General features: G+C 37.1%; 1 protein-coding gene across 4 annotated transcripts in view; it reads right to left on the bottom strand.

Annotated features, from left to right (window-relative positions):
- Positions 1-1,150: 1,150 nt before the first annotated feature.
- The window catches only part of ccdc186 (coiled-coil domain-containing protein 186), a 29,428-nt gene continuing 4,661 nt past the window's right edge, over positions 1,151-25,917 (bottom strand). For 2 of the 4 annotated variants that reach the window (XM_016512005.1, XM_016511997.1), the window contains exons 2-16: positions 23,458-24,305; positions 22,121-22,247; positions 20,549-20,677; positions 19,824-20,036; positions 19,590-19,709; positions 17,779-17,883; positions 17,483-17,581; positions 16,803-16,889; positions 16,570-16,712; positions 14,418-14,673; positions 13,439-13,628; positions 11,905-11,985; positions 10,675-10,894; positions 5,637-5,856; positions 1,151-3,232 (exon numbers count right to left, since the gene is read on the bottom strand). In XM_016512005.1, coding sequence (XP_016367491.1) covers positions 3,149-3,232; positions 5,637-5,856; positions 10,675-10,894; positions 11,905-11,985; positions 13,439-13,628; positions 14,418-14,673; positions 16,570-16,712; positions 16,803-16,889; positions 17,483-17,581; positions 17,779-17,883; positions 19,590-19,709; positions 19,824-20,036; positions 20,549-20,677; positions 22,121-22,247; positions 23,458-24,284 — 2,901 coding nt within the window. In that variant the 5' untranslated portion in view covers positions 24,285-24,305 and the 3' untranslated portion in view covers positions 1,151-3,148. Of the gene's footprint in view, positions 3,233-5,636; positions 5,857-10,674; positions 10,895-11,456; positions 11,482-11,904; positions 11,986-13,438; positions 13,629-14,417; positions 14,674-16,569; positions 16,713-16,802; positions 16,890-17,482; positions 17,582-17,778; positions 17,884-19,589; positions 19,710-19,823; positions 20,037-20,548; positions 20,678-22,120; positions 22,248-23,457; positions 24,306-24,893; positions 24,918-25,917 lie in introns of those variants that run through there. The other 2 variants (XM_016512012.1, XM_016512021.1) reach the window with 2 other exon arrangements.

The raw sequence follows: 25,917 nt of genomic DNA on the forward strand, positions 1-25,917 counted from the left end.
AGACTCTGAAATGCCACACAGGTGAGATGAATTTAAAGCAAGCAGGGTACAAGTGTCCAATATAAAAGACAGAGGAGTAGAGGAAGAGTTGCAGAGTTTAAGTTTTAAAAGTTGAGCTGTTTGTAAAATGATATTGCTGTACATGTAGGAGGTTTCTTCAGATGGCAAAAAAACTTGTGTGCATTTCATGTAGACAGAGCTTCTGTTTGATAAACACATTCAGCCATTTGTGTAAATACGTCTATTATTAGTGCAGGTTGAAGCCAACAGGAAATGCACCACCTAAATTACTTTTCTAAAGTGAGTTTCCAGTACTCAGTGTAATGCAGCAGTTTGCCTAAAAATATCAGTTAATTGGGGTAGATGCAATGTGCATTCGAAAAAGTCGTTTACGTTATTATTACTAGTTTTGTAATAAAATTCTGAGAGCTTTTCTTTATGTTAAACAGCCCAATACCAGTGCTCTGTTGTTTCTGTTTCTGTGTGTTTTGTGGGAAAGAGGAACGAAAAGTCAAGGCCCAGTATACAGAAACTGCTGGTTTTGGACATCACCTGCTACTGTTACATAATGTTACTTTCAGCAATGCAGGTAAAATTGGTCGGGGGAGACACGTGGTTTATGCACTCACACACCCAGTGAGTGACCACTGACCCATAAGTCTCGTAAATCATTGAAAATGGGCAGCAGAGCTGACAGGGCTGCAGACAACAGGAAAAATGCAAGATTAAATGGAGTAATAAAATGCAACCATTTAATCGAGAATAGTTATGGTGGCAAACATATAGTTGGTTTTATTAGGGAGGAGAAAACAATCCTCCTACAGTATATCATTCACTGTTGATATGCATGAAACCAGAATTTTGCTAGATTTTTCTGGTATTTTATAAAAACATCTATAAATTATATAATTTAAAAATAAATTAAATATAAATAAATGCAAGATACCGAAATATTAAAATATTTAAAAGTAATAAAAAATAATATAAATATAATGTAAAAGTAGCAAAGTAGTAGAAAATAAATTAAATATTTGTAATGAAATAATACAAATTATAATTATAATAAAATATAGCTACAAAATATAAATATTTTTATATAGGAAATAGATTAAAAATGTAAAACAAATGAAAATGACTTCCAATTATAATATTTTCATTTTAATCCCCTTTAAACTTCATATATACAGTAGACTCCAGAAGTTTAAAAACACTGGACCATTGTACAATATATCTACAAATTTATAATCACAGTTTCACTCACTATACAATCAAGCAGAGCACAAATGACCGACCAGAAACAGAATCAACACGATTTTTTTCTTTTTCTCATCATTTCCAATTCACCATTCACAAACATACATACATACTCCAAGATATCTTTCTTATATTTTGAGACATTAAATAAATTATGAATGTAAAGTACACTGAAATTATCAACAGATCAGAGTCTTCATTTCGCTATTAAGGGCTCCGTGTAAATGCTTATTTTTCTGCTAGCATTGCATAATTTCCTTCATTCAGCGTTTTCTGGAATGTCTGCAATGTGTTTGTGATTTGGGAGTGCTGAGAGCTACAGCACAGGCTCTCAGTGTTAGAACAGCTAATATGACCCTGACACGCTTATATTGCAGTATGTCAAGTTATTATAAATCCTTTATCACATGGGCATGATTTTACTTTCAATAGCGGCTCAAACGTGAGAAAACCCAGAAGACTGAGAATGGCACTAAATTGGATGGTAAACCGGCTGAGATCTGCCAATCATCACACATCTGCCTTATAAGCTTTAAAGGTGAACGTAAAAAAATCCATCAGCAGCATCCCACAGGGCGATCCTTCATCATGCACCACTGCAAGAAGGGACGGAAGGAGAAGCAGACCAGTGATGCCTCAGGTAGTCGCAATTCATCGGCTGGTATGGATTCAACTCTGCACAATGTTGTGTACCATATGGTTACATTACCACGGAATTGGATGCTAATGGGATATTTTGCTGGAGTCTCAGATGGGACACTGGCCGGGGCGATTACGGCTCAGTTGAACAAACAAAGAGGGGGGTTAAAATTGCACTATTCCCTTAATATTTATAATGTCTCCTTCATTTCACAGGGATTTTACACTCTACGTTTCTTTGGGGAGCATCGGGCTCTTCAAAAGCAGCATCAGAACGTCATACACAAGAAAAACATTAATTAAAAAAAAAAAGCTGGAACATAAAAATAAAAATTATTACAAGGTTGTTTCTACAGAAAACCTAAGCAGAGGTAGAAAAGCAGAAGGGGGGGGATAACAAACTGATTTAATTACAACTTAATCCAGATAGAACGAACCGCAAGCCCCCTTAAGACTAGCCCTAAATGTATCAAAATTTCTGAGATGTAGTTATTCATTCAAATGAATGTGTTTAACTTCATAATGAGACAGAGCAAGAGCTGTGTTTTTTGGCATGGCCCCTCTCGCCTAAGCGCTTTGCAAAAGATAATGCTATCCGGGTGTAGCGGTAACCTAGCAGCAGCTCGAACAGGGAATGTTGCCCACACTCCTGGGTCAGAGCGTGTGGGATTAGTCCTTCTCATTACATAATACATTCATTAATTGGCACGTTTGCATGAGGGGGAAATGAGAGCGACGAGGAGCGGCCATTAACCTGCGGTGCAATTAATAGAGAAAAAGCCTCTGAAAGCCTCTAAAGAGCTGCAGAATCCACGGGTCTCCATTAGTCCAGCACATTTCGTTCTTCAAAAGAACATGGGGTCACATTTATGAGAATAGTCATTCATCTACTCAACTTCATACACCAGGTCGTTGGGATTTAGGACTGCAGTTCTGCTCTGAACCTGATGAACTGAGTCATCAAGGCACAGGTGAGGCGGGACGGCGAAGAGAGGACAGTTGGACGTTGGGCACAACGTGAAGAAAAGTGGGCACAGGTTCTTGGTAATCTTATTGCGTTCCAGTCATTTGTCCCGTAAGTTTCCTTAGCGCAGTTCAGTCCTTATTTTGAACTGTGCCTCCAGTGTATAAAACAGACTGAACTTGTCTGATGAAAAGAGCACTGTTTTGATACCAAACAAAGTAAATCGTTTCGTAACGGGCTCAGTCGTACAGTGTGTGCTATTTATTGTAACATCCTTCCCCTCGACTGACTTCACTTCCTTCCGGCTATGTCATCTGGCACCCTTTGCTGTTTAATTAGTCGTTCGATCTCCGAACCCAGCGTTTGGAGATTCTCCTGTAGCGAGAGAAACAAATCAGACAGCTGTGAGGACTAATGCTATTATTTTCACTGCCATTCAATTCATATACACAGAAAGCAAAAAGAGGCACATCTGAGAGAAGCGAGCCTGTAAGCTAGGATAATCAGGCAATTTCAGGCAGTTTTGCTTCGAAACCGTCTGATTTCCTGCTCATCTCATGCTAAGACCGCAATCCTGCCATTGTGCTTTGAATGGAGCTCTGCGTTCCCCTTGCGCACTGTCCTCAAAACATACTTTATTAATTTCTCTGATCTCCCCGCTGATGCGCTCCCTCAAAACAGGAAAGCTGCTGTCCCTGTTGTGACCTGGATGCGGCTCTATAACCGAGAAATGGTCACTGCCAGCATGGCAATTTGCCCAGTTATTCAACAGTCATCCATCACCACCAAATTTGCTTTTCTTCTGATCACCAGGAATCTAGTTTTGCAGAAGCTTAGTTTAATAATTGCAATTACTGTACATCAGCGGATGCCATTGTGGAACTCAATACTAACATAAATATATCAATATTTGCTCAAAAAAAAAAAAAGTATGCTGTGAAAGGACATAGAGACCCCGTGAAATCACTTGACGAGTGCAGTTTACTCTTAGGTGTTGATGTACTTCCTGTTGAATCAGGAGGTTTGAGTGGGACACATTAAGGGGCTCGTCTAGGAATAAACAAAATATTGGTACCATACGAGTTACTGGCTGATACTTCATCTCATCCTAAGATCGTAATCCTGCCATTATGCTTTGAATGGAGCTCTGCGTTCCCCTTGCGCACTGTCCTCAAAACATACTTTATTAATTTCTCTGATCTCCCCGCTGATGCGCTCCCTCAAAACAGGAAAGCTGCTGTCCCTGTTGTGACCTGGATGCGGCTCTATAACCGAGAAATGGTCACTGCCAGCATGGCAATTTGCCCAGTTATTCAACAGTCATCCATCACCACCAAATTTGCTTTTCTTCTGATCACCAGGAATCTAGTTTTGCAGAAGCTTAGTTTAATAATTGCAATTACTGTACATCAGCGGATGCCATTGTGGAACTCAATACTAACATAAATATATCAATATTTGCTCAAAAAAAAAAAAAAGTATGCTGTGAAAGGAGATAGAGACCCCGTGAAATCACTTGACGAGTGCAGTTTACTCTTAGGTGTTGATGTACTTCCTGTTGAATCAGGAGGTTTGAGTGGGACACATTAAGGGGCTCGTCTAGGAATAAACAAAATATTGGTACCATACGAGTTACTGGCTGATACTAAATATTTATTGGCATCGATAATTTTTAGATATTGTACATAATACCTTTGCCGTCATCCAATGCTTAGTAATCCAAATATCAAATTTTTATTTTTTTACTGTACATTATAATGTTGTGTTGCCTAAATCCACTCGTAGCATTCAAAATGACTGATTTTTGATTAAAGTGTTTCATTTAAAATTTATTTAGACAAAATATTATGACATTTTAACATTGGCTATAACATGAAAATAATTATTGTCTTACAGAATTTTAATACTGGGCTCGCCACTTGTTTTGTACAGCCATGAATCTGCGTAAATCAACTTTTAAGGTGAAAGCAGCGCAATTTTGAGTTTTGTGTAATGGCACAATAGTTAATGCATATTTTGCTCGTATTCATGTTGACCATGCAAATTCACTGCGTTGACAAACAGAAAGCTATGTGGTTTCAAAGTGACTTTTGTGGGAATGGTGCTTTGTAAGTCGCGGCGCTATATACAATGGACCTTTTTGGTTAATGTGATCACACCTTCAAGTGTATACTAGAGCTGGGCAACAAACAAAAATTAAAAAATAATAATTTATTATCATTAATAATTACATTTTTATTTTGTTTTATTTCATTTAGTAATATATTTTTGTCATAATTTCTTCAAGTTAAACCAAACTTTTATTTTGACAGTTTGTCATGAAGAGCTTTCAGTTTCAGTGTGCATTTGACAGTAGTTTCTTCTCAAATAAAATGGGGAAATGCTTGTGAAGTGACTCTAGGAGCAGCTCTGGAGATGAAGTTAGTTCACATGGACTGTCCTTATATATTGAGATGGCAGATGCTGAAAACAGTGAGCATCACAAAACCTCTCATTCACACAGAGACTTATTAGCGACAAGCACTGACTGACTGTTGTTTTGTCTATTTCTGCTGTGTGTGATAGGCTGTTAGATTAATCCACATTGAGTAAAAATGTCCAGGGCTTATCATCATTATCAACATAAACTTTATCACAATTCTTGATATGATATAATTTTTCGCCCAGTGTATACGAGCATATAAATGGCTTTGAAACTAACAGACATGCCCTACAAGCCATGAAACTCCCATTTTGATTTCATGGGGTGGATGATGTGGATGTGGATGGTGACTTATACCTTCAGTGTGATGTTTTTGAGCAGGGTGTCCTCTAGCACAGCCTGGAGTTTGCGGTTGATTTCCAGTGAGAGGTCGAGAGTGAGGCCGCTATCGGCAGGGTGGGAGGTGTACAATGACGCCATGATACCTCCCCTCCGGCTCAGGTGGGCTTTGTTAAAATCCGAGGCTTCTGAAGACAATGCTCCAGACTCTTCTCTAAGCAAGTAACTTTGGATAATCCTACAGGAAATTTTTTAAAACAGAACGTTTTAATTGCATCATGCGTTGAATAGCATATATGTACATGCACACACAGCAATTTTAAGTGTCAATGAAATCTCAAGGATAAGGGCCATTGTCACACCATAAACCTCAGCGAGGAGGTAAAAGGTGACGTTACTAACAAATCCAGGGACAGAGGAGGGAAAGACGGCAGCCTTTTGGACCCCATTAGCGGTATCCACATCATCAGTGTCTCTCTCTTTCACTCTAGATGATAAATGAGTTTCACAAATAACAGATTAGAAGGCTTTGAACAGCTAAATCTCAGCCAGCCTGTCTCATAAGTTTTATTTAACGTGACACTCATTTCATTGAAAAAGCTTTTCATGTCATTGTCACTTTTGCAGGAGTACTTCTTGAAAAAAAAAAAAATCAATTAGCCTGTTTTAATTAGTGAATTTATGTAGTGGTCATCTACTAAGTGCAGATAAGGGACTATATTCTTGATTTTGATTTAAGACTGAAAGGTTTTTTGGTTAAAGGCTTTTTCATGAAAGAAAGTATATTACAGATTGGTTTTCAATTAATCAAATTAAATGGAAATCATAGTATGGCCTTGCATAAAAGTCCTTAACAAGGGTGGAATGTTATATATAACTTTACCTGAATGAAAACAAGGCTCAAAGAAATAAAAATACACCAGAGCACAGAAAAAGAGATGACAGCATTTCACTAAATTTGGAATTAGGAGTATATATTAAAAAAAATAAGCACAAAGAAAAATTCTAATGCCCATAATAATAATAACAACGATACATATTATTTAACATTTCCTAGTTCAAATCACAACCAAAATGTCAATCCCTAATTGATGTAAAAAAAAAAATTTTTAAAAAAAACCTATAGGAGAACACACTTTATACCCAGAGTTTTGGAGATCTTAAAAAAGCCTTAAGTTATAAAAGACATAATTCAGCTTTAAGTGCTTCAATTTGAACCACAGTGGCGAGCAGGTGGAAATCTTAAGTAATTATCATCTCCATTCACTATTGTTGTCCATTTAATATGCTGGAATAGAAAAGGGAGAAAGAAAAAAAAAAAAAAAAAACCTGTGTGGTTTTCTATAAAGGATGATGTAGTGATCTTTTAGTCTCCAGGAAAGAGTTCTCTCTTTAGCCACCGCTATTTCAAATCTATTTTCTCTGCAGTGACGCATGGCCCAAATAAAGACAGAATTAGATTCTAATGGTTTCTTCAGACCAATGCTCGAGACAAATACATTAGAGGACATGAGGCTAAAGGTTTCTGCCTAAGAACAAAAAAAAACTAGTGTGCTTTCTGAAAAAACTAAAGTGCTTTCTGAATTGATGAATTCACTTTCATTTCACTGTCTGAATCTGAAATGAACACACTAGGGCATTTATCAAATAAACTTTTTTTTTTTTTTAAATCCTGATTACTCAAAATGTCTCAAAGCGGTTATTTATCAGAGAGACGGGATGGAAGACGGGGAAAGTTTGCATATGCTTCGCAAATAAAGTCTCTGTGATGTGCTGATGCTACATAAAGGATGAACACCCACACATATATGTACACAGACACATATAAAATAAAGAAAATATAAAAATGAATAACTTACGTCTCACTAATATGGGGTCCAAGTGGACCCCAGCTCCATAATGGTAGTATTTAACAAAACACAAAGAAATTAAAAAGTTAACTAACTAAACATGCATGCACACCCATACATTGTTTAACTGGAATTCATTGTAACCTGCCCCTTTTTCCAACACAATATAGTAGTAATCCACTGCCATTCTAACTTTTTATTGACTTTTATTACATAGGAAAGTGGAGAACTGACAGTAAACTTGAGAGGGGCTTTAAATATGAGACAGCAAAATGCATGGACAAAACTCAAAAGTATGTGTATTTCAATTTGTGGGGTGATATCGTGGAATATATTAAACGGATATATCAAAGAAAGTGTTAATATGTTGCAATTTAAAAGAAGAGAAGGTATAAAAGATTTATTTTTGATAAATACAGAAGTGGGGGGTGAGTGAGAATTTCAACATTGTTGTTAATGCTGCTTGATTTTGTTTCTGTTTGTCTTCTTTATCATAATAGATAGATAAAGTAGGACGTAATTTGGACTAGTATTTCTGTATTATTCAAAATGGTATGTCTGATTTATTATGGCTGATTGTGATTTGGTATCGGTAATTTCTGAGGGTAGGATTTAATAAGCCTAGTGATTCTACCTTCCCTTTTTTTTATTTCGAACAGGTTGAATATATGTTTAAAAAATTTGTATTTTTGTTTTTGTTTATTGGGACTCATTTGTATATTTATTATGTGTTTTTTCCTTTTGTATTTTTAATAGTTCGAAATAAAATAAATTGTACAAAAAAAAAAACTTGAGGGAAAGAGTTTTGGAGAATTGGATCGGGACATGACCCAGGCTGGACAACAGATACTACACTATGTGCCACAGCTCTGACACCACTCTGACATTTTGATTTGCAGATCTATTTGTATAAAAGAGATCACAGTTTCAGCTTAAGCGCAGTGGCATGGCCTGATTCTCACAGCCTAGATGCTGAAAAACTGAAAGATAGACAGCAGGAACACCAGGAGAGTGTGGAAAAACAGACACGAGACATAGGGCGAAATAAAGTAAGTTGGGATTTGACAGTCTGTTTGTACATGTGAATTCTAAGCTTGTCTTCAATCAAGAAATCAAAAGACAAAATGTGAATCTTTATGTTTATTTCATGAGGATTGTGAGTTTCCAGCACTACAGCTGAAGCATGAGTAAAGATGAGAGCTCATATCAAAGATCATATCAAATCAAAGCTAATATCAAAGATAAATCTAGACAGCGTATTCCTGTTTCAATCAAGACGCAAAAGTGTTGATCAAAAGATATATATGGGACAAAAAAAATGCCCATATCAGTTACCAGCCTTTCCAGTCATTTCATACAATAATACAATCTCAAACTACATTATTAAAGTTTCTGAAAATGATGCTTGTCTGTGCAAAACTGCCACAATGTTGGCATTCACCTGACATTATTTCTATGATTTTCATTGTTCCGATGATATTCTGGTCCTTCGATATCACTGGAGTCCCCAGGGAAGCCACGTCAATCCGAGGAGTTCAGAGTCTGAACATTCAATAATTTTTTCCCCACACATTTCATCATCCGCTGGACAAAAATCTCAAAAAGTAATAGCATACCACTCCACACCAAGCCATATGATTTGTTCATGCTCAAGTTTAAGTTAGGCAATTTTAGCAATCACCACTAAATATAGAACGATTTATGCACCATTCCAATAATAATTAATCATATGCAAATCCAACAGCACTTGGTACAAATTCCAGAACATCAGCGATTTCCTCTAACCGCCCTTGATGAGAGGCGCAGTGAGCATACTTAGGTTTATCACTTCAGAGATAAATGGAAATCCTCAGCTAGGTGTATTCACAATGTTAAATCAAGGAAGCGTTATTAAATCAACCTCAGTTTTATGCTGTAATCAATTTCCACTGAGCCTTGAATGATATACCAGCCAGATCTAACCTTGCCGTGTGTCAAAGAATCACTCGAACGGCAACAGTCGATAAACACTGGGAAACATTCCACTGCTTGGCGAATTTGGACTCAGCTCAGCTGCATGTAATGGCTAAAGATCCGTTAAGGAGGCTAAATTAAACCTGACTTCAATGGGATGTGTCTTTGAGTAGAACTAATGAATGTGGGTTAGTGCAGGTAGACCGATTCAAGGCCTATCATTACTCAAGTGACAAGAAAGGGACAGACATTTATGTCCAGAGCGGTGGCGGCAACCCAACTCGCAGTCTTCTGCGGCATATTAAATTATTTATCTCATCCAAAGACAAAATCAAAGTGCTCTCATTCTCTAAGACCATTCACTTTGTTTAGCAAAAAGATGCTTTTTTCCTGTGGTGAAATGGGCATAGGCGGCCTGATTCCTTGTGTATGAAGGTGCGTATGAATATGTATCAGGCATCATTAGCAATCTCGGTGACGCATCAATCCCGCAAGAAATATCAATGCCAAGACCTCTATGTCACACACTCAGTGTGTGTGTGTGTGTGTGTGAAAGAAAAAGATGAATGTCTGCCAGATTTCCTTTTGTAATGAAAGTCAGACAAGATACAAGCCTTGGTCCGGAAGCTCTAGACAAATAAATAAAGGAAAAAAAGCCCAACAAAAGAAAAATAAAGAGAAAAATAAGAGAAAGAGAGGATGCAAGAGAAGGACAATGACCTGCCAAATGCAACCAGACGGAAAGGAGAGGCAGCACTGAGAAATTCTCCAAACCATGAGCTCAGAGCTACTCTATAGTGGCAACAGAAATGTTTGGACACTTAAAATTGCTTGAATATAACAGTGTTAAATATTAAACAAACTACATGCCAAACTTGTGTTTTAATTAATGGGTTTGGCTATTCCTGTATTTTTGTGAGGGCAAATTTGTGCTATATTCATTGAAAAATAATGATATTTTATTAGACATTCATACATTTTTCAGTGTGGCATAAGTGCCCAAATGCTTTCTGGTGCCACTGTATCCCTCTACATTATTAATTTTCAATTAAACTCATGGCTTCCATTTGGTGTCCTTCATCACAACTTTGGGCACATAAGAATATATATATATATATATATATATATATATATCAACGTCACCTAGGCAGCTTCAAGCTCATTTGTAAATGTCAAATTAAGCTTTGGGATGGGAGCAAAGGAGCTTTTCTCCATCGTCTTTTACCTTCCACTCTGTCTTCGCTCTCACTCACTTTGTCTTTTTCCTGATCTCCTCCACCAACTGCTTAATGTGGTCCTCCATGAATTCAATCTTCTCGTTCTTACGAGCGTGTGCTTTCTGCAACCGCACGATGCGATCCACCAGCACAGCTTTGTCCACCTCAGGGAAGCTATCCACCACTACCACTGATGAACCGGACTGATTCTCTGGAGAGCGATCATCCATACTGCTGCCCCGTGCATTTAAAGAGCCTAAAAAACATTTTGCAGCTACAGTTACACTATAAGAGCAATATTACAAACAACAAAGAAAAGAAAATTGGCACTAAGATTAGAAGAACATTCTGGGTTAAGATTTATGCTGCAAATGCTGCTAGTAACAATGATCACCACAGAAATTAATTTTGACTCGTGTCTCAAAAATTGCAGGTTACAGTAACACACTTACAAGAAAGTAAACCAGGTCAGCATTCCAGAGGGTTTAAATGCATAAATATTAAGATTAGATTTGTGTTAAAGCATTTACATGATTTTTTTTTTAGTAAAACTTCTCAGTATTTTAGTTTTATACATACCTAAAGTGTCCATTATTAAGTGGAACTACTTTTCTATATGTTGAAAGACTGGATATAACTTTACATATCCATTGTAAGTGTGATACTATACTTTTAATTTTTGCTTTTTTGGATTGTCAGATTCAGACAGTGCAATGATGTTGATGTAACTTAATCTGTACTGACCCAGAAACATTACATACATACATACATACATATTTCACACACACACACACACACACACAGTCTTTTATGCTCACCAAAGCTGCATTTTTGATCATAAACCTTAAAAAAACGTAATATCATAAAATATTATTACAGTTTAAAATAACACTTTTCTATTTGAATATATGTGGACCTTCATAATAACTTACATAACTTATTCATAGTTAGCCCTTTCAAAAGTATAATGCATTACAAGACCCAATTTCATGTGTTCATTATGTGGTTCATTGGATTATGCTCTTAAAAGGTTCTCATGTAAATAGATAAGCATTATAAAATATAACTGTGCTTCCAACTATTTATGAAAAGCATATGGATAATATTTTTTGTAATTAAGGAACATCACATGAGCAAGAGGTCTAAAAAGAGGTTGTATAAGGCATTATGAGTTCTTTTATAATGCATTATATATAGGCCTCATGAAGAAAAGATAAAAGTGTGTGTCACTCTCAACATCTCTAATGAAGTGTTAAATAGATGTACCTGAAGAACTGGAGCGGCTGCCCATGCTGCTGCCCTCTCGATCACATCCTCCATTCTCCACCTGCTCCAGCTTCTTACGAGCTACACAAGAGCACAATCACACAATAAGTTCTTTCTTTCTCTTATACTGACAAACACACACACACACACACACTCCTGGCAGAGACAAGACACCTCAGTAACGGTAATGGGCCAATGACTGAGTGCTTGTACCGCTCAGTGCCTCATACTAGTGCTGCACTTGCCGGAAGGGGGGTATGACCCACCAGAAAATGACCACCCACCAGTCACATCTGCAGTATCCGTCAACTATGCAGAATTTAGGTTCACATTTAACATGCAGACCTTGAAAAGATACTGAAGATCACGGGGACCCAAAGGAGAGGAAAAAAATAGATTTGTTTAAAAATACCTTCACGTACTGTATGCCTCCTCTGACACTAAAGAGAGTCTCATGGTGCACACTCTACTCCCTTGTCTCTTCTCTCAAAGAAAAGACACTATGAAACAGTCTTGTGCCCTAACCTAGCCTTTCCTGTGGCTACAGTCAGGCACAGATACATAAACTCAATCTGTCTGCATTGAACGTCAGTCTGCTCCACCGAGAGCGTCAATATGGCTTGATAATTACTAACAGAGCCTGTGGGCTCCTGGGAGCGTGGAGAAGTAACTCAATGCGAGCCTATTAAAATAATAAATCGAATTCTAGTTAAGACATCTAGACACAGAGGAGAAAAACAATATGAGAGTGGAAAGATATAGCCATTTTTTGTAATCGTGTTATGATTTGTTACTTTATTGTCTTTCATTTTGCATTAAAATCATTCGAATCAGTGGTTTTTAATTGGAGGGTCGTATTGCAAACCAAAAATGGGTCGCGGGGTTGCTCTGATAAAACAGCATGAGAAAAAAGCAATGCTAAATGAAACTAAACTTACAATTGTGCATATTTAGGATAAAAAATTAAAACATTTTTAAAAGGGAGGAGAATGTTTCCCATATTGACGTCAAAGGTTGTCCGTCCAACATTATTTTGGCTGGAGTTACTTGGTAGAAGCGAGCCAAATTAGGAAGATGCCAGCATGGACCTGTTGTGTGACATGCTCTCATCCTCTGAAAACATGAACAAACTATGCAACAGACCGAGACCACTAATATACCTTTGTCTTAAATATCTATATGTATATATAGCCACTTAAAATTAACAAATTCTATTTTTTGTTTATTTATTTATATTTCCAGTAAACATCTTTGTTAATTTTGGTGGCTAGGGTAAAATCTGGGTTCCAAGCCAGTTTGATGCTTACCATCCTTCTTGACCATGAAAAGCTTGTTTTGCAAAAACATGTGGTTGCATTTGAGATCACATTTTCTCACTATTTCTGGCCTCAATATAAAAACAATAAAATAAAATAAATAAAATATATAAATAACGAATCAGCAATAAAGAATAATAAAATAAATCAATCCACAGAAATAAATGTAAATCAATAAATAGTGAAAATGATTTGAGCTGCTTGTGAAAAGCGCTAACCCTGCGTGAGCTGCTTGGTGAGGTCTTTGATGTTGGCTGCCTGTTTTCTCTTCTGAGTGACCAGATCGTCTCGTAATTCCTCCACACGTGTCTTTAGTTGTGATGTCTCGGTCTGTAGTGTTGTTCTCTCTGTCTGCAATGCCAGAACTTCCTCCTGCCTTTGTTTTTCCTCTTTCTTCAATCTGTCCATCTGAAAACATACACAAAATGCTTCAAAATGAAAGGCATCTAAAACATGCCAAAGTTTTGTGTGTGTATCTGTAATTTAACTGGTCAGTCAATACACTTATATAGATGTCTTATGTCAAACTAGTGCACACTGTTAGGATGTAACCAACCAAAAGTAGCGACGCAATCAACGTTTTCAGTAATGTGACAATATCCTAGCTATTTCGATAATAGTGTAGGTTTTCCAGTAGCAAACAAAGAATTTATCTATTTATTCCAGCAGGTAGCATTGTAGCTAGTGATAAGTAATCTGATTTGTTTCATTGCAAGGGCTCATTGTAATAAATTAGATCATTATAGTTTAATTTCAGTCATTACTCAGTAGTGTTCCTAAGTGGCATTTTACGGCTCCTTTTCTGTGGTGAATACATTTCATTAAATATTGCTGTTTGGAAATATTTTCACTTCAGATATAAAAATGATTATTTATTATTAATTGCATTTAGTCTACATTTGCTTCATGCTCTCCCCTAATTAAGAGAAATGTTTGTATGCCAAATAAATATTGCGGACAGTTTTAATAAATGATCTGATAATTATATAATTAAGATATTAACCTTTTAAACAGCTTGAATAAATGTAGATTTTAATATTTTTATTAGTGCCTTGTACTGTAGCCAACTACTTTGAGAGTTGCTTGGCTGTAGTTCAACTACTTTTAATTGCAAGTAGCTTGTTACTTGGCATGGTACGGTTTCCAAGAAACCTCCCCAACACTGATAGAGCAGTTTAACACAAGCAAACGTCTTACCGTCTCAGAGAGGGTTCTCTCGGTCTCCTCTAGTTTGCTGTGCAGCTCTCTAGAGGTGCTGTTCAATCTGTCCAGCTGGGCTTGTAAGCTGTTGCTCTCAGACTGCAGCTGAGCATTTTTACTGGTCAATTTCTCAGTAAAGCCCAGTAGCTCCGCCTCTCTTGTCCTGCTTCCTTCAATGTCCCTCTGCAAGTCAGTGATCTGGGAGTTCAGATTCTCCACCTCCTCCCGTAAGGATGCAATCTCCTGATCATCCCTAAAAAAAGACACATGCACATCAGACACGAGGACCAACACGTGTACAGGCCGTGCTATTTAAGTGATTTCAGTTCCACCCTTGTCTAGTTTTATCATAATGGTGTACCAGTATTCCCACCTGACCAAATGACTGCATAGACCATAAAAGTGTCAGACTGAAGGCTCTAAATCAGTGGTCTCAAACTCAATTCCTGAAGGGCCACAGCTCTGCACAGTTTTGCTTCCAACCCTAATCAAACACACCTGATCCAGCTAATCAAGGTCTTCAGGATTACTAGAAACTTCCAAGCAGGTGCGAGTTGGAGCTGGTTGGAGATAAGCCCTGCAGAGCTGTGGCCCTCCTTGAGTTTGAGACCACTGCTCTAAATCAATACACTAAAGACAAGGTGTGTCATTCTTGGGAATACACATAACTCATCTGCAGCAGAGTTTTTAAATACCCTCAAAATAAGAATGAGCTAATAAGGCTGAATGACACATTTATGTGGCCACCAGAAGTGAAATCAGAGCAGCCCCTGTGAGGCGGCCACGGAGGTATGAATTATTCTGTCGGTGCTGCAGGGGCCCGTGTGATCACACTATAGTGGATTCACATCCACCTGCAGTTCCTGCGTCAGCAGGGTCCACCAACCGCTGGGAGATCACTCAAGGTCAGGCTGATGTACAGATGCTCCATGCTCAACAGAAGCATGGCAAAATTAATAGGTCTAAGGATCTGAAAGTGGGATGCAGATTGCATTCAAACATGCTAACGAGAACAAAGTCTATAGTGTTATCAGAATTATTATAGAGTAGAGAAGACTGCATATTTATATGCACATAAACAAAAATAAGGCTGAGCAATGGGAGTAAAGTCCAGTGTTATGGTGTATTGCATTAGCATTATTTTTAGTTTTTAACTTTTTTATTAATATTAGTAATTTTGTTGTGTTTTTGTCATCGTTATTGTTTTTTATATAGATATGTATTTTTATTTATTTTATTGCAGTTTAAATAATTTTATTTAGGTGATTTTAGTACTTCACCGTAACATTTTATTTCAGATCAGTTAGTCTTTTTTATCTAATATTTATTTTATTTTAGCTTTATTTCAATTAACAACAATTATTAACAACGCATTTTTAATAATGTTTATTTTAGTTAACAATAACAACACTAGTCTATTTAATGTCATACAGTTTTTTTTTCTTTGAGCTTCATTTTATTACTTAATGTTTACTTTATTTTTTTAAAGGCTTTATACTATTATTTTAATGTATTATATACTATTATCAACAATGAACAATTAATAGCAACATTTTAAATAATTATTTACAACATTTATTAATCTTCAAGATAACTTCAATATTATATATATATATGTGTGTGTGTGTGTGTGTGTGTGTCTGTATATAATTATTTGTTATTTATTATACAATTCTTTCCATTTATATGGACAAACATGAATTAACAATTAACTATAGTATATTTAGCACAGTTTATTTATCAATATTTATAATATTTTTAGAACATGTATACCTAGATTAATACATTATTTAGAAATTGTTCATTGTTTATAGTTCATGATATGTTCAATGTTAATTAATGGTAACACTTTACAGTTAGGTTCAATTTGTTAATTTTATTGGCATTAATACTACACTTTGAAAATAGTTAAAAGGATTATGTTCAATAGAAAATTAATTTTGAAATTGGTTTAAAAAAAAATTCACTAGTATTGGTATTGTTACAACTTCAGTCTCAACAAATGAATCTCATTTCAAGACCTAAAAAACTAGTCCTAATGATCAGTGTATGCTGCAGTGTACAGCTTAGGCTCTATGAGAAGCTCTGGCAGCTGAACTAATAATAGACATGGTCGGTGGTAGGTTGCTGCAGGCACAAGTGTTCAGACCTCTGGTGCTGCTCCTCTAGTGTAGTGATGGTGGTGAGTTTTTCCCTCTGTTTCTGGATCTCAGCCTTCTGTCTGTTAATGATCTCTCTGTATTTGCAGAGTTCGTCTTCCCAGCGGGGCCGTTCGTCCTCTAGACACTTAACCTGAGGGCCAGAGTGAGTGCCAAAGCGTCAGAATAATGTACTCTTACACAGAGTCATTTCATAGTGTTATCTTTAGAAATGAGTTTCCACCTTGGTCCGCAGGGTGGTCAGCTCATCTATGCCTTCTTTAAAAGTTCTCTTCAGATCCTCCAACTCCTTAATCTTAGCTTTGTGCATCTGCCAATCAAACAAGATGACCATGAAAACCCCTCCTTTCGCACACTGCATCGCCATTATTCATTATTGTAATCACAATCAGCAGAGGACGCCTGCTAGGCAACACTATGTTAATAATGCAAATGGCACTATTTCTTGCACAGGGGCGACTCATTGATAAGGAAGTACACACTCTCATTGTCGGCCTCAGGTACTAATGACGCTTGGTGAATGGAGGCTCATTTACTCCTAAATACATTTAAAAGCAGGTGGCAAAGTGCCATACGGGCCAAACAGTTTATCTCAGAGGCCCAGTGGCAGAACCGCTAAAAGAAGCAAACCAAAGACATATGAGGTGTAATATGAACAAACACCTGCCCCCCCGAAAGGTAACTTTTACGAGGCCTCCATTCTCTACTGAAGCACATTACTTGATTATAAATGAAGAAACTGATGTCATTAGGGCTTTATAATATGACAGTACCTGCTGGACAAAAATATACTGATATCATTCAAACAATCTGGATAGGGGTTTTTCTTAATTGTCTTACGTTTATGCTCTTAAAATGATTTTGACTCAAGAGAATCTGAGAGTAAATTAAGTGAAACTGCACCTCTAGCTGGTCTGTCTGCTCTTGTTTTTGCTTCTCCAGCTCTCCTTTGGTCTCTCGCAGCTTTGCATCCAATTCATTTGACTTAATCTCCTCAGACTCCTGCAGGAGACAGAGAGAGAGAGTATAATCACTGAAGTTTATAACAAGCAACAGAAACGGCAAATTAGCTATACCCCACAGATGAAGATAAGCCACTCTCCAACTCATGTTTTGCATTCTACATGCAGGGCATATGTTTGTATATGGTGCCCTCTTGTGGGCAGTATTGGTTTCATGCCATTATATGTAAACAGTACCTGGTATGTGCGGATCATGTCCTGGCAGTTTTTGCGAATCTGTTCAGTCTCCTCCTTTGCTTGCGTCAGCTTGGCAGTCGTTTCTCTTAGTCTGTCTTTTGTTTCCTGTTATTAAAGAGACATCTCAATAAAGTGACATCAGCAATACACTGTTGTTATTGTTAACTAAAACTATTAAAAATAATTTTCATTAACTGTAACAAAACTCAAATAAAATAAAATATTAGATGAAAAACCTACTACTAATACTAATACTTATAAATATGCTTTAGTTGAAGTGCAAAAATGACTAAAACTGCAATAAAAATAAATTAAAGCTATATGTAACTATAAGAAAAACAATGACAAAAACACATAACAAAATTATTTATACTAAAATGAAAATGAAAATTGATCTTATAAAATAAATCCTAACTCAAAATATTAATACATTCTATAAATAATACTCTAAAATACTGTATACATATAGTCATGCACCAAAATTTAAATTTTTTGCCAAAACCAAACTGGACGCAATTGTTAGAAAATGACAATTTTAAATTTAAATGTAAAATTTAAGTCTTATAGTTATTTAAGTTTTGATAGTTATATACATTTTTTTACATTATAAATGACATATTTAAGTAGTTACACTAATCCCTTCAATTGGAGTGACTTTACAATAAAACTGGATCTATTTTTAAAGAAACACTCCACTATTTTTGAAAATAGGCTCATTTTCCAACTACCCTAGAGTGAAACTTGACTCTTCTGTAGTTACATCATGTACTAAGACCGACGGAAAATTAAAAGTTGACAAATTACGCAGCACCTGAAAATAGGCTAACTTCTGTCAACATAACCAATGTGACCACCTGCTTGCACAGGGAGCGTGCTGGGGACTATTTTCAGGCGCTGCGTAATATCATTGCGCCTGCTGCACCCATGGTATGGCAGCAAAGTTCCTTGATTATTACGCCGGAATGAGAGTATAGTTCCTAGCCATATCGGCCTAGAAAATCGTAACTTTTCATTTTCCGTCGGTCTTAGTACACGATGTAACTACAGAAGAGTCAAGTTTTAAATAGGAAAAATATCGAAACTCTTTGGTCATTTTTGAGCGAGATGCTAACGGTCTAATCAGATTCAATGATCTATGCTAAGCTACAGCTAAAAGTGCTACCGCCAGACCCGGAGATCGGCTGAATGGATTCAAAAACGGTAAAACTCAACTGTTTAACTCTAGGGGATTTGGAAAATGAGCCTATTTTCAAAAATAGTGGAGTGTTCCTTTAAATAATCTTATGTGAAAATTTTGGGGGGAAAATGTTGTTGTGCCCTTAACGAGCTGGATAAACAGTGGAAATTAACGTTCCTCTTCGTCAACATTGAAGTCAGGCCTTTGGCTAGATCATGGCTGCTATAATAATGTGCCCTATCATAAAAGAGTGAGTGCATTTCTAAAGACCTGTTCACAGCTACTATAAACATAACTATAACGTTAACTATATTAGCGTCCATACTAACGGATTATAACATTCTTTTTATTATAAGTGCTGTTTTTAATGCCTTCTGCTGCTTTAAATGGACAGGCTTTTTCAAATTGGGTGTATTCTGATTGGCTGTCAATGTTTTTCAACGTTCTTCACCTGGAAAAATCATTCCAAAAGTAATTCCAACGATATCATTCCTCTGTGTTGTTAGTGTTATAGCTGAGATATAGATAGTATTCTCATAGAATTAGAATGACTATTAAAATTTTATAGTTTTAGTTACTGTTAGAATTCATGCTTAGTGTGAACAGTCTTTATTCACAGTGTTCTCTGGCTTACCTTGTGAGCATCTGTTTCGCTCTTCAGCTTGTTCTGTGCCCACTTTACTTTGATGACATGAGAACTGATTTCTTCCTTGACTTTCTCCAGTTCACGGGAAAGTCTCGTCACTTCATTCTCCTATAGAAAAGTAATCAAAGACAAACACTCCTGAGAACCTAGACACAATCAGTGCATACTGTAGATTCACACACCATATCAAGCATCAAGGTAAACTGTATTTTCATGTATGACCTTGGCGTCATAAAGCTGCTGCAGACGTCCTTTCTCTTGGGCCAGTGTGTTTCCCCGCCGGGCCTGTTTGTCTACTTCTGATGTGGCCTCCCGTAGCTTCTTCTCCAGCTGTTCCTTTTCCCTCCGCAGGTCCAGAGCTTCCTTTTCGCCTCGAACGTACTTCATCACCATTGTCTCCTTCTCCTGCCGTGCCTCCTCACATTTCTTATTGGCCTGTTAACACATGAACAAACATTGTTTATGGATCATGTGAGATCAGAACCTATAACCATCGAGTTACCAGCCCGAATATACAGCACACCATTCTATGAAAACTTGGACATATTTGATGTGTCTAATGACAGTGAAAGAGCAAAAGAGAGGCCCTCGCACTTGACTGAGGAGTTTACATGAGAGTGAGGGGCTGTTTGAAGTCCTGCCAAAACAAACACAGCTCTTTCCAAATTTTTATGACATAGTCCTCAATATCTGAATTCTGGACTTTACATTTACCCACAGTTGTGTGGAATAAAAAAGGATGAGGACAAAAAGACAAATGAAAACCCAGCACTTGACATCCTAATGACCCTCTTTCACTTTGTGCAAACAAGATTGCAAGACTGACATGATTTCATTTTAAAGACGCTGCTACACAAAGAGCACAGACTGATTTAGAAGTAATTTAGCCAGTGCTCTTATGCAAGAAAGGCTTTGTTTGGAGTGTCTCCATGGCGATGACCTCTCACCTGTTCAAGTCGATAGGTCATCTCCCTCTGCAACTGCTGGATGGCATTTTTAGCGGCCTGATCCTGGTGAACCAATTTGTCTCTGGAGTCTTTTAATTCCTTCATAAGTTCCTCCAACCGGCTTTCAAACTGGTGAAACAAGAGAGGGAAACAGTTAAAAGGACGTGACTGTGGTAACCATAAACATATTCATAATGACGACAAAAGAGGCAGCTCTGACAGACAGTAGCTAATCTGAAATAGATCAGTGTTTACACACTCAGCGAGTTAATATGACCCGAGTCTTCATTTAAATGTCAAAATCTGGACAGCTTATGAAAATAGATTCAAACTAAAATTTAAGTAAGTGACAAAGGCTCTATTCACGTTTCAAAAAATAAACAGTTCCCTTTCTGGCAACCATGTGTAAGAACCAAGTGTTCAGTCTTCTTCACAGCGCTACTATTGAATGAAAGTAAACAGACAGGCAAGGTGTCATTCAGATGAAGGATTTGGCGGTGTGGCCTCAGATGCCTGTTCTGACTATGAGGAGAAACCATGACAGCAAAATGCACACATTAGTTCCACATCATCATTACTGCAACACTTAATTATGGTTTCTCAACCTGTTTCCCCCCCAAAGGCCGCTCTGTTTGATCTGTGCTATTACCTTCTGTGACATGGGGCTCTTTCTGATTGAGCGAAACTACGGTCTCTCTTAGCCTGGAGTCACTCTCAAACAAACCCGCTTTTCCAGAATCGGATGAAAGCGCTTCAGCAAACAAGTGTTCTCTAATCAGTGCAACAAGGCACAGTCATGGATGGCCATCCACATACTGAAAAGGCATTTAAATAACAAATAATGCCATTGAGCTGAACATACCTAAAATCTGGATACACTAGAAATGAGTAGTAATGAGAGCATGGATATACACGACTGTTCAAGGGTTTGGGGTCATTAGGATTTTTTTTCCTGAAAGAAATGATTCAGTAGGGATGCATTAAATTGATCTAAACAAACATTTCTATACACCAAAGAATCCTGAAAGAAATGTATCAAAAATATTAAGCAGCACAACTGTTTTCAACATTTAGGCCTATAATAATAATAATAAGAAATGTTTCTTGAGCACCAAATCAGAACATTAGAGTGATCATGTGACATTTAAGACTGGAGTTATGGCTGCTGAAAATTCAGCTTTGCCATCACACAAATAAATTACATTTTAAAATATATTCAAATAGAAACACTTGTCTTAAATTGTAATAATATTTCACAATATTACTGTTTTAATGTATTTTTGATTAAATAAATGCAGCCTTGGTGAGCAATAGAGACTTCTTTCATAAACATTAAAAAAAAAATTTGACTCCAATTTATTCTAATTGACTTCAAACTTTCAGTAGCGTATATACATAACCTTTGGACAATATATGAAAATTAAAGCAAATTTCAAGTTAAACTGTTTAATCTTTACAACAATGTTTCTTGAACGCTTCCTTGTATTCATGGTTGGACAAATAGATAGTCAGGTTATCAAAAAAAAAAAAAATGAAGACACACACACACAAACAATTTATGGTTGCCATTACTTTCTTAATGGTGCAAAGATGTTGTTTCTCTGTCTCCATCCTCTTCTTCAGCTCATCCCTCATGTTGTCTTTCTCAGAGCAGATGCCCAGAATCAGCTCCTGATGTTTCTTATTCTCATCAAGTAATCTGAAAAACAGTTACTAGCTGTCACTACCAATGCTAGCTCATTGTAACACGCTGGAGCTGTTGTACTGTGAAATAACACTGCTTCTGTTGTGTCCATCTGTTATTTGCTTGTCAATGAGAAGAATTCTTGTATAAAACTGTTGATCTAAACCACATCAAGGACAACAACTAATTGTTTTCAGTAAAGTATTAGGCACCAATATGTGTCAATGTAGAAAAGACCATGTGATATTAGCAGAGGGAACAGGTGTCTGTGAGCATCACCCATCAGACAATATTAACAGCAGGCCAAGCACAGCAGAGCTGCGGACCGGTTCCAATATGTAAGTCAGCCAGATGCCCTTGCAAAAATTAATGAAGCCAGAACAGGAGGGGGTTTTAGAGCAGACAGGCGAAGGTTGATCACAGCATAAAATAATCAGCAGCATTAGCACCATAGCAAAAGAAATCATATTTCACCAGAGTTGTGAAACAGCAGTCTGAATTAAATGTAATGAGTTAAACAGGCAATGAATCATGAAATAAGACAAAGCCAATGTCATTCTATTGCATGGTCTTCAGTAGCTGGATGCAAAAACAAACACAAAGCACAAACATCGTAGTTTGATTCATAAATCTTTGCCTGTTCTTTCAATGAAACAGTCAAAAAGACCCACAACAGACTACAGAATTGTTTTGAATCATCCTAACAAATCATTCACTACTCCCAAAACTGTCTGTGTGTATGCAAATTAACATCGGACTCAATTAAATTAAGTATAATTACTGGGTAATTAATTATTCATATAATAATAGGCCTAGTTAAACTTAAAATCCAAAATATATTTTATAATAGATTAAATATTATAAATATATATATTATAAATAATATTTTTATTATTTTTAAAAAATGATTAAATATTTTACAAAAACGTGTGGAGGACAAAACATATTTCTATTATAATATTAAAAAAATTATCTATTTTATAGAAACTTATATAATCCTGATAATTCATGAACTCATTTCCCTTGATTAGCTGACGTTTACGGGGGGTCAATGTGTGAATATTGCCACACACTGGCAATGAAAGACAGTGAAGTGTAATTTTCATGCAGGTAAGAATGTCAAATTAAACTAATGATTTACCATCTCCTGCTGCTATAAATCAAACAGCAATGGACTATAACCTCTCGAGAGCTGATTGAAGTGAGCTATTAATCAACAGCCTACCTCTTGATGGCTTTCTCCTGTTGGGAGTACTTGTATTGTACACACTTCTCAAATAGAACCATGGAGTTCTGGTCCTTCTGAAGCCCATTGGGAGGACTTCCCTTGCGCATGCCATCTGACTGACTGTTCAACAGCTCATCCTCCAGCTCATCCAGCAGAGACTCCTGAGACAGAGAGCGCTGGATCTCAGACAACAGTTTCCTGCTGCAGTCCGTGTCATATGGGTTCAAGTTGGAGTTGGATTGCGAGTTTTGGGGTACTGAAACAAAATCTGGAGTTGTTGGAGTCAAAGGAGTTCTGTTAAGGTCAGTTGGCCCATTGAACATATGTGTGGATGAAATATCATCTGTCCCATTCAGAACAGACGGAGAAGATTCCTCAACTTCATTGTGAGTCCTACCTTCTGATTCTGGAACCACCTCCGCTGGTTCTTCAAGGCCAGAACATTCGAGTTCTCCATCGAGAACAGCAGGAAGTGATTCCACAGCACTGTCGTGAACAGCTGGTGGAGACCTGGCATCATCAATGGAGGCTGTTCCACTGTCACAGCTAGTGTTCCCATCACCCAGGGCATGTTCTCCAAGTCCTTCATCTCGCTGGACCTCCATGTGCATGTCTGGTCTCTGACCTTCTCTGTCCACACTATCTGAAAGAGTACCATCCAGCTCAAGACTATCCAGCTCAGTGTCTTCCTCCTGTTCTTTTAAATCAGATTCACCCCCACTGCTGAGGACATCGTTTGACCCTTCCAGAACCATGCTGACCTCTGAACTTTGGGATGGGTGAGAGGCAGGGGTCAGTTCGCTGTGACAGTCCGATGGCTTCATGACCTCCTTCAGCTACTGGCACTGGAAAACACAACACACAAAATTCAGTCACATGCACGTAAAACTCAAAACAATGCAGCTTCCTACCATCCGACTCACTTTTTAATTCAGCATAATTACTGACTGGTTATTCATATAATGATATATATATAGGCTTAGCTAAAGAAAATCCTGAAAATATTTTTTATAATAAATTAAATTATTTATTTATTGCTGTTTAGTTAAAAATGTAATTAATTATGTTACTAAAATGGGCAGAGGGCTGCAAAAAAAAAAAAGAATTCTGTGGGTGACACTGGTGTAAAATTATGTTAAAGTGCCCCTATTAAAGTGCCATTTTTAAGGTTCATAATATTATTTTTGGAGTCGCCTACAACAGGTTTACATTAATGCAAGGTTCTCAAAATATGCATTTAATATCACCTCACTTTCCAGCGATTCTCGAATTTACTCTCGAATCCTACTCTGCTCTGATTGGTCAGATGGCCCAGTCTGTTATGATTGGTCTACCGCGTACAGAGCGTGTCAGAAACTATACGCTCATTGCCATAGTTCCATATTTTGATCGCTCGATAGAAAATATAAACATCTATTATTTATCATACTTACAGGTTGTGATTCAGTGAAGCCAGCTGGTCCTAATAAACTAGGTACTGAGCCATCTTTCAAGAGCAAGCGTTTTGTGAATCCCGCATTGAACTCCCCGATATTAGAGAAGTAGTCATCAGTAAAATGACGGGAACAAAGTCTGGGGTTGTACTGCTGTGGTACAGTGGAAAAAAAGAATTTTAACCACTGATTCTTTGCAGCCTCATCTTCTGGAAGTGAAAATAAAACAAATTTATTTTCACTTCGTAGGACACAGTGTCTTTTCGACATGATGCTAACCACACAAAAAAGCTACAGTGTTCAAGGTGGGTCAACTTGCTCGCGGCCAGCCAATGTAGAAAATAGGCAGCCATTATACAAATGTGTTACACCATGAAGTGGGATTCGAATTACTCGTTTAGGCTGTTCAGAGTCGATTCTTTCTTTTGGGAGACAAAAACTTTATTTATCATGGACTTTTGGCTTTAAAACTTTGCAGATCATTTACATTCACATACAGCTACATTACATACTGCATGAAAGGCAATATTCCAAATGGCATACTAGGGGTACTTTAATAATAAAATTTCATAACTTAACTCTTTTTTTATTATTATTTTCTGTGTGTATTTGGAAGACCTTTAAGCGTAATTTTAATCACAGGTAAGAATCTCCTCTTGCTATCACCATTCCATCACCAATGGAACACCAAAAACGTGACTTTTATGATCAACAACAAGAAGCCACCATAAAAAAATATCTTTCAAGGGATCACCAGGTCAAATAAAGCAAAACATTCATATGAATATTTTACATTATTAGATGTCCTTCTAGCACCAGGAAATAAAGATATGTGATAAATAAATAAAGATGTTGTTGTGAAGTTGTGTACAATGTTTATGCAATCAGTCTCGTTACACCTGCTGTTGGGTCACTGCCATTAATAGAGCAAGTAGTAATTTACTAAATTAACTGTCTCAGCCCACACATTTCCATGATGGAGGTGTGGTACTCCCTCGTAAAATAGGAACACGGCTCTCCTTCC

This window comes from Sinocyclocheilus rhinocerous, unplaced genomic scaffold (genome assembly GCF_001515625.1).
Source record: "Sinocyclocheilus rhinocerous isolate Xijiao unplaced genomic scaffold, SAMN03320098_v1.1 scaffold1243, whole genome shotgun sequence".
NCBI lineage: Eukaryota > Metazoa > Chordata > Actinopteri > Cypriniformes > Cyprinidae > Sinocyclocheilus > Sinocyclocheilus rhinocerous.